This window comes from Mesitornis unicolor, unplaced genomic scaffold (genome assembly GCF_000695765.1).
Source record: "Mesitornis unicolor isolate BGI_N332 unplaced genomic scaffold, ASM69576v1 scaffold4305, whole genome shotgun sequence".
Classification (NCBI taxonomy): Eukaryota; Metazoa; Chordata; class Aves; order Mesitornithiformes; family Mesitornithidae; genus Mesitornis; species Mesitornis unicolor.
In genome coordinates this window covers 993-9,811 of record NW_010186047.1, presented here as the reverse complement: position 1 = coordinate 9,811, position 8,819 = coordinate 993, and the positions used below count along the sequence as shown (strand labels likewise).

At 48.6% G+C, this 8,819-nt stretch overlaps 2 protein-coding genes across 2 annotated transcripts; both read right to left on the bottom strand.

The window, feature by feature from the left end:
• Nucleotides 1-699: 699 nt before the first annotated feature.
• Nucleotides 700-5,243, bottom strand: LOC104535413 (T-cell surface glycoprotein CD8 alpha chain-like; the record flags this gene model as incomplete). Its single annotated transcript, XM_010185021.1, has 5 exons — nucleotides 5,175-5,243; nucleotides 2,750-2,876; nucleotides 1,815-2,183; nucleotides 1,262-1,330; nucleotides 700-816 (listed from the first exon to the last, which is right to left on the bottom strand). Coding segments are annotated over exons 1-5 (751 nt in total), but the record flags the coding sequence as incomplete, so codon positions are not given.
• A 589-nt stretch (nucleotides 5,244-5,832) lies between these two features.
• LOC104535908 (T-cell surface glycoprotein CD8 alpha chain-like) lies at nucleotides 5,833-7,964 on the bottom strand. Its single transcript, XM_010185020.1, has 4 exons — nucleotides 7,919-7,964; nucleotides 7,078-7,446; nucleotides 6,454-6,507; nucleotides 5,833-5,966 (listed from the first exon to the last, which is right to left on the bottom strand). The coding sequence occupies exons 1-4, from the start codon at nucleotides 7,962-7,964 to the stop codon at nucleotides 5,833-5,835; spliced, it is 603 nt and encodes a 200-aa protein (XP_010183322.1).
• Nucleotides 7,965-8,819: the final 855 nt, after the last annotated feature.

The following is an 8,819-nucleotide window of genomic DNA, read 5'->3' as shown; positions in this document are numbered from 1 at the left end:
CGTGCTTGCTGTCCGTGTGTCTGCTCCATCTGGTCTCTTCCAATCTGCCAAGGCAGAGTGCATGAGAAGTAGTAGCAGTGCAGATAACGTGGGTGCTGGGCTTATGCAGTGTCAGCTCCCAAAGACAATCCAGAATGCACAGATGCTCATATGTATTGTCTTGGCGTGTTGGGTAATTTAAAGCCATTTGACACATGAGATTTCAGGAAATAACTTTTTCCTACCCAGTGGTTTTGCATCACTGTTTTAACTGTAGCAGTCCCTGGACCTGTGTAATTAAGTTGCTGCTTGTGTAATAGCTGAAGCTGGTGATGAGAGTCTCAGCCTTTGAATTTGCAAACCCCTGGATAGAGCATTTTATCCCATGCTGGCAAAGGATTTTCCCTTCTGGTACTTTTAGAATCTAATTCACCACTTGAAGGATGGTAGAGCAAATACAGATTGATAGAGAAAATTTTCTCTATTCATTGTCTGTTTTTTTCCTTGTAGTTAGAAATTGATATTTCCTTTCCAGGCTAAGTGTGCAGATGAGGGAAATGTGGACACTGATTTTTAACAGTGGTCCTACTCTTGGGTTGACTGTGTCCTGGTTATCTGATGGCTACATAAAGGGGATGGCTATAAGATCCATTCTCTGATGGACAGGGTTGTGGTTTCAGGCTACAGGAACATCTACGGGGGGTTATGGGTGAGTCTTACGTTGACGAAGCACGACGGTGACTGCCAGGGCGATGATGAGAAGGAGGCAGGCGAGTGCCAAGAGAACCCAGATGAAGATGTCACAGCAGAAATTCAGCTCTTTGTCCTTGGTAGTCTCTGCAGGAATAGAGGAGAGGAAAGGTCCATTAAAAATCCGACAGCTGGTGTTATGGCCAGCTCTGGTGGAGCTGAGGCTGCAGACTCAGGACCTGTCTGCATTCAGTGAGGCTGGTGGTGAAGCACAGGGTTTCCCCTGGCCCACCAGAAATGTCCACAAGTGCAGCATGGACCTTCTTGTGTCCCTTGCTGAGGCTAGAACCACCACTAGCTCCCAAGGCTTTACCCTCCCACCACCTCTTCCCAGTGTGCCCAAGTATGAGATGTGCTCATGCTGTTTACATCATCCCGAGCCCAGTTACCAAGCTCTGGTAAAGCTCTGAGGAAATTCTCCCTCCACCCACCCCAAAATGCCTACAGGTTCTCCTTTCATATCAGGGGACGAGAGCCCAGCTCTTTCCCTCTTTCTCTCTCCCTCCCCGCAGCTGGGCTAACTGGATCCTACCTGGGGTCTTCAGGCAGGGGTCCTCTTTGGTGCTGTTGCGCTGGGTGGTGGGTGCTTGTGTGGTGGTGACTGCAAATGAGAAAGGATGAAAACAGCAAATAGGGAAGTACAGTAAAATATCTCTTCTGCCCTACCACTCTCCCACCTTTGCTAGGGCACGGCTGCTCCTGTGGCCTGTGCAGGACAGGGGAACATCACAGACCTCTTTTCAGATGGTGACTTCCCCAGGGAGGGTCTTCCAAGACCCAGTAAGGATCTATAAACTCCTTATTTCTTGCTGTCTGTCACCATCCTCAGAAAGCCTGAATACCGTGAGGTTGGTAGGACTTTTGTGAGAGATGTGAAGAAGTAGTTGTAGGGGTTGTGGATTTTTCTTTAATATTATCCTTTCAGAGCTGTGATGGGATGGAGAGGTGATGTTGGGCATGGATCATACCACGAAAAGAAACAGCAAGCAGGACAGTGGGATTGTGTGAGAGGTGAGTGATTTAAAAAGATATGAGCATGGGAAGCTTGGGAGAGCTAAGTGAGACAGGGTGGAAGTGTTGCTGACCTGGGATGAAGGCAGGCTGGCCAGGGCTGAAGTAAAGCTCTTTGTTTCTGTTCATGAAGCAGAAATAGGTCCCCTCGTCCTTTGATGTGAAAGACTTTACCACCAGCCAGTAGAACTTGCTGTCTCTGCTTGCCTCAAAGTGTGTGGACTCCTTTGCATTCCCCACAAAGGTGTTCCGGGACAGGGAATTTGTAAAGTTGATGAAGTGAAGGATCCCACCCTTGTCCTGGCGGAACCAGAATACACCACTGTCGTCCTCAGGAATCACACACTCCAGCTCCAGCTGCTGTCCCATCTTGGGGTGTGTGATGCTGCTGTCACGAAACCTGGCTGTCATCTGGTACCTCTGGCCCTGGATCCCAGGGCAGCCTGCGGGAGAGAAATTCTGATGGGAACTGCTCAGGAAGAGCCATGTCTCCTCTGGGGAAACCACATTCCCTGTCCATGGAGTGTGAGGTCCAGTGCAAAGGAGGAGGCATGTTTTCTCGATGAAGGTTTTTCTGGAGTCCTTGCTGGGATTGTGTGTGTGGGGTGCTCAGCAATCAGCCACCCGGGCTTTAGGGATGGGTGCTGCCCTTCAGAAAGGCCTTTCAGCTCACTTCTCAGCTAAAATGCCCCATCGCACCTTAAATGAAGTCACTCCCTAAAACACCGACTCCTAAAGTCTCTTTCTGTCCTCTCCCCTCCAGTACCACTTCTCCAACCTGATCCCTTCCCATTGCACATGAGGCAGCAGCCACCCCTCTGGCTGCCCTACACTGGCTGAGGCAATGCTGCCTTTACCTCCAAAATTACTGAGCAATCTTCGAAGGAAGCCTTTTTACTTGGCTTTTAATTTTCCCTTTAATTATTTAGCCCAATGTCTTGGATGCAGTGGAAGTGGTTGAGTTGTCCCTCCCGGTGCAGATGATGCACAGCCCTGTGTCCATACTCACAGAGCCCCAGAGCCAGCAGAAGGAACAGCTCAGGAGTCCTGGCCATCTTCTCCTCGGGGTGGCCGTCCTCAGGCGCGGTGCAGCGGAGCAGAGATGATCTTTCTTTCTTGACTTGGAGGCTGCGTCGCTGTTTGGAGAGGATGTGATGTCATCAGGACCCTCTTGAGTAAAGAGGCGGTGTTCGGCATCTGCTGCAAAACGAAGGGAAAATAAAAGATTTCTGGATAAATTCCATTCTAATGCGGGGTTTGAGCTAATTTTTCATTGTTTCTTCTTAACAGTGACTGAAATATTGTGTCTCGATGACTTCTCTAGAGATTGAGGCTGAGGATGCTGGTGCCTGAGGTAGGATCATCCACTGCAGCCTGCTGTGTCCTTACTACCTGGGGGCTCACAACTGCTCCAGCTCTGTAGAAGTCCTGGACAAGCCCCGTGCTTTGCTTGCAGGCTCCAGATTGCATTTCTGTCAGCGATTTTGCTGCCTTTTATTGTGCACATCCAAGGCTTGAGGTGTGGATAGCAGTGCGCACCGTATTGTATTACCCAGTGTGGAAGACAGAGCTGATTCGTGGCATATATCCATGCATTTTCTTTATCATCGAGCACAGATGTGTGTTGCAGACATGCAGCTGAGTTTTTCAGGTGCTCGATTGATCCCTTTGCCATTCTTCTTTGCAATTGCTCTGCAAAAGCCACTTTGTGCAAGGCAGGTGGTCAATGTTCTGAAACCCACCAAGAAAGCCCCATGCCAGAGGTTTACACATTTTTTGTTTTCTCACACTTTTTGGTTTTCTTCTCTAACCACAGGGGCTTCCGCTTTCTTCCAAAAAACCCTTGCCTGCAGGTGACCACTTGCACATGGGTATGGGTAATGCTTCCTGGATCTCTGCACATACAGCAGCAACAGTTTCACCAGACTGCGAGGTGGTGGTCTAGTGTAATATTTATTTTGTTTTTTGTCACTTTCTGGCCTTTCTGTTTACTCTTTTTCTTTGTGAGGTGTTTCTCCATTAGTCATTTTCAAAGAAAGCCCCCCTTTTTGTGAGTAGGTCAGAAACTGGTGCTGCTGGCTCTGTTACCATTGCTATTTTGGCTGCTACTTTAAAGATGAGTTATGGAAAATGTTTGAGGAACTGGGTTTAGTTCATGGGATATGAGAACACATTGGTGAGTGAGGAAAGCTGGTGTTAGGCCTGCTGAGCTGTGTGAAATTGATCCTTTCATGAGGCTGTGATACTTGTGAGGTCTGCCTACGATAGAGCAGATTGTGGCAAAATAAAAAGCAAAGAATTCTGACTTGTGGGATAAGACATAATGAAACCTTAAAAACAGATAGTAGGAAAGGCAAGTAGTATCATTTTAGGCAGCGATAACCTGGTAGCTGCTGTTGCCAGGTGACCACTTGCAGGTGGGTATGGGTGATGCTTCCTGGAGCTTTGCACATAAAGCAGCAGCAGTTTCACCAGACTGTGAGGCCATGGGTTGGTGTATTATTTATGTGCACGAATGTAGCCAAACAGCAGAGTTCCAGTGGAGGCTCAGTGCTAGTGCTGGTGGGTTTTGTGACCTGGACAGGAGTGAACAAAGCTCAGCCTTTGGAATGGGTGTCCCCTTTTCTCCTGCATTTCCTCTGCTCATTTTCATTTTCAGACTTAAGGACACTGCTATAGGATTCCTCTTTCTTAGTAGGCTGAACAACCCCAATTCTCTCAGCCTGTCCTCAGAGGAGAGATGCTCCAGGCCTCTGATCATCTTCGTGGCCTCCTCTGGACTCACTCAAACAGCTCCATGTCCTTCTCATGTTGTGTGTCTCAGAGATGGATGCAGACCTCCAGGTGGGGTCTCACCAGAGCAGAGTAGAGGGGTGAGAGTTCTTAAACAAACAGTAGTGACTCTCACTAAAAACATTGCTCTATTTTTTTATCTTGGTTATTGATTTGCAAGTGTTGTAAGGAAATATTTACATCAAGTACAGACCTGAAAAACCAGAACTCACTGTAGTCAATCACAAGTCCCAAGAAAGTACACTACATGTCTTGCTAAATCAAAGCAAATGACAAAGGTTTGTTTTTGTAGTTTGCTTTAATCAGTCATTGATTTCATCCCAAAAGAAAGAAAATCCAGCCTTCCTTGCTCAGGGAAAATACTTCTGGAATTGGTGAAAGTGGAGCCAGCAGCAGAACAAGGACAGCAAGAGGGCAACAGTAAACCTTAGCCCCCACGGTTGTACCAACTGAAGATGTAAAGCCCTTGAAACAAAGCTTCCCTTCTCAGTGCAGCCCTGTGTTACATTAGATACAACAGTAGGACTGCTAGGAGATACCTGACAGCACCACAACAAGGCTGTGTGTTAAGAGAGGGTTTTATTTCTAAGTAGCTTTGTAGCAAATTCAAACTCTACATGCATTTTAGAAAGAATCATTACACACTCTTGAGGAAGGATCCAGCCGATATCCATATTTCTCATGGGCTGATCACTGATGCCTGTCAACATGGGGCCTGACCCGTTCCTTTTGCCTGACCCACAGAGCTGTGTCCCTGGCAACAGAGGTGGTGTTTGTCCTTGGGAATGAATTGGAAAACCTCTGGTGCTGTGTGGAGCTGTGCTTTAGCGTGCAGTGCACAGACAAACACGTGCGTGCTTGCTGTCTGTGTGTCTGCTCCATCTTGTCTTTTCCAATCTGCCACGGCAGAGTGCATGAGAAGTAGTAGCAGTGCAGATAACGTGGGTGCTGGGCTTATGCAGTGTCAGCTCCCCAAGATGATCCAGAAGGCAGAAGGAGCAGATGCTCATATGTATTGGCCTGGCGTGTTGGGTAATTTAAAGCCATTTGACACATGAGATTTCAGGAAATAACTTTTTCCTACCCAGAGGTTTTGCATCACTGTTTTAACTGTAGCAGTCCCTGGACCTGTGTAATTAAGTTGCTGCTTGTGTAATAGCTGAAGCTGGTGATGAGAGTCTCAAGATTTGAATTTGGAAGGCTCGTGTCAGAAGCAAGTTTCTCCTATTTTGGCAAAGTGTTTCATGATCTGGTACATTTGCCTCCTAATTTTCAGCTATGGGAACATTTATGGGGGGGTTAGGGTTGAAACTTACGTTGACACAGCACGATGGTGACTGCTAGAGTGGTGATAACCAGGAGGAAGGCACCTATCAAGGGAAGCCATAGGAATATTGCACAGAAGAAATTCAGTTCTTTGTCCTTCCTGGTCTCTGCAGGAATAGAGAAGAGGAAAGGTCCACCAGGTGCCCACCACTACTGTTTGTCCAGCTTTGATGGAGCCAAGGCACCAGTCTATTGACCCATCTGCAATCAGTGAGGCTGGTGGTGAAGCACAGGGCTTCCCCTGGCCCACCGGCAAAGACTGCAAGTACAGCATAGACCTTCTTGTGTCCCCTGCTGAGGCTAAAACCACCACCATCCCCCAGGGCTCTACCTTTGCTTCCCCTCTTTCCAGTGTGCTCAGGCATGAGACGTGCTCATGCTTTTTACATCATCCTGAGCCTTTCCTGCACTGGATGAAACATGGGAGTTCAGTCCTTCCAGTTCCATGTATTCAGGTATCCATCTCTGATAATGCTCTGAGGAATTTCACTCTCCTCCCACCCCAAAATTCCTGCAGGATTCCCCTCTGTATCAGGGAACCAGAGCCCAGCTCTTTCTCTCTCCCTCCCCGCAGCTGGGCTAACTGGATCCTACCTGGGGTCTTCAGGCAGGGGTCCTCTTTGGTGATGTTGTACTGGTTGGTGTTGACTGTAAATGAGAATGGTTGAATACAGGACACAGAGAAGTACAATAAAATACCTCTCTTCTGCTCTCCCTCCCTTGCCAGGCCACAGCTGCTTCTGTGGCCCGCGCAGGGCTCAGCTCCAGGGGAACATCACAGAGCCCATTCTGGACAATTACTCCCCCAAGGAGCATCTCCCAAGACCCAGACTCCTTATTTCTTGCTGTCTGCCAGCATGGTCAGAAAGTGTGAGTACTGTGAGGTTGGTAGGACTTTTGGGACAGATGTGAGATGAGGAAGGACTAGAGGAGTGGTGGACTTTGCTTTAGTCTTATCCTTCCAGAGCCATGATGGGATAAGGAGGTGATGCTGGGTCTGCACGTTGATTTTTTAGTTTGGGCAGGGGTGATACCATGAGAAGAATCAGCAAGCAGGGAGCCTCTGGCTGGAGGATGGGTGCGCTGCTCACAAGGTGCCTTGGTCAAGCAAGCAGGGGAATGGGGTTTGTGAGAGAGGGGACTGATTAAAAAGATATGGACAGGGAGAGCTGGACATTTTGGGAGAGCTAGGTGAGGTGGGGTGGAGGTATTTCTGACCTGGGAAGAAGACAGGCAGGCCAGGGCTGTAGTACAGCACTTGGTTGCTGCTTGTAAGGCAGAAATAGGTCCCTTCATCCTGTGGCATGAAAGACTTCACCACCAGCTGGTAGTACTTGCTTTTGTTGCTTGTCTCAAAGCGTGTGGATGTCCACTCATTCCCTGTGAAGAAGGCCCAGGACAGGGAAGAGATGAAGACGATGAAGTGAAGAGTCCCACCCTTGTCCTGCCGGATCCAGAATATACCGCTGTCCACCTTGGCAGCCAGGCATTCCAGCTCCAGCCGCTGCCCCATCTCGGGGTGTGTGATGCTGCTGTCACGAAATTTGGCCGTCATCTGGTACCTCTGGCCCCGGATCCCAGGGCAGCCTGCAGGAGAGAAATCCTGATGGGAACTGCTCAGGAAGAGCCACGTCTCCTCTGGGCAAAAGTCATTCTCTGTCCATGAGGCGTAGGGTCAAATGCAAAGGGAGAGCTATGTTGTCCCAATTAAGGTTTTATTGGAGTCCTTGCTAAGATTGTGTGTGTGGGGGTGCTCAGCAATCAGCCAGCTGGGCTTTAAAGATGAGTGGTGCCCTTCAGAAAAGCCTTTCAGATGCTTCTCGAGTACAGTGCTCCATCGCACCTTAACGGAAGTGTCCTCTCAAACCACTGATAGCTAAAGCCCCTTTTTTTCCTCTTTAAACCTCTCTGGCTGACTTTTGCTGGCTGAGGTGATGCTGCCTTTGCCTCCACAATAACTGAGCTTGGATTTTAATTTTCCCTTTAACTTCATTGCAGTGGAAGGGGTTGAGTTGTCCCTCCCGGTGCAGATGATGCACAACCCTGTGTCCATACTCACAGAGTCCCAGAGCCAGCAGAAGGAGCAGCTCAGGAGTCCTGGCCATCTTCTCCTCGGGGTGGCCGTCCTCAGGCGCGGTGCAGCGGAGCAGAGATGATCTTTCTTTCTTGACTTGGAGGCTGCGTCGCTGCTTGGAGAGGATGTGATGTCATCAGGATCCTCTTGAGTAAAGAGGCGGTGTTTGGCACTTGTGGCAAAAGGAATGGAAAATAAAACATTTCTGAAGAATTTCTGTTGTAATGCAGAGTTTAGGATCATTTATCATTGGTTTTTGATGGTGCCTCAAGGATTGTGTCTTGATGACTTTGTAGAGATTGAGGCTGAGGATGCTGATGCCTAAGGTAGGATCATCCACTACAGCCTGCTGTCGTCTCCTGGCCGTCTGGGGGTTCACAGCAGCTCCAGCTCTGCAGAAGTCATGGAAAAGCTCCCTGCTTTGGTTGCAGCCTTCAGATTGCATTTCTTGGCAGGGGCTCTGCTGCCTTTACTTTACTAACACCCAAGGGTTGTGCTGTGGAAAGCGGAGTACACCACGTCTTGTTAATCAGCAAGAAAGACAGAGGACTTTCATGGCATACAACCATGCATTTTCTTTATCATCGAGCACATGCATTGCAAACATGCAGCTGAGTTCTTCAGGTGCTCCATTAATGCCTTTGCCATTCTTCTTTGCAATTGCTCTGCAAAAGCTGCTTTGTGCAAGCTGTGTGGTCAGTGTTCTGAGACCCAGTGAGAAAGCCCCATGCCCCAGAACTGTGTTTTCTTAATTTTCTAACACCTTGTGTTTTTCTTCTCCAACCACAGAGGCTTCCGCCCTGCCAAATAACCCTTGCATGGTTCAACAAAGAGGGCCCTTGCTGCTGCCTGCAGGTGACCACTTGCACATGGGTATGGGTGATGC

Bases quoted from the DNA above. Each gene is read 5' to 3' on its own strand.
- LOC104535908 (XM_010185020.1), bottom strand. From the start codon at position 7,964: ATGGCCAGGACTCCTGAGCTGCTCCTTCTGCTGGCTCTGGGACTCT. The intron at 6,508-7,077 runs GTCAGAAATACC...TCTCATTTACAG, and splicing joins CCTGCCTGTCTTCTTCCCAG to TCAACACCAACCAGTACAAC. The intron at 5,967-6,453 runs GTAGGATCCAGT...CTATTCCTGCAG, and splicing joins CCCCTGCCTGAAGACCCCAG to AGACCAGGAAGGACAAAGAA.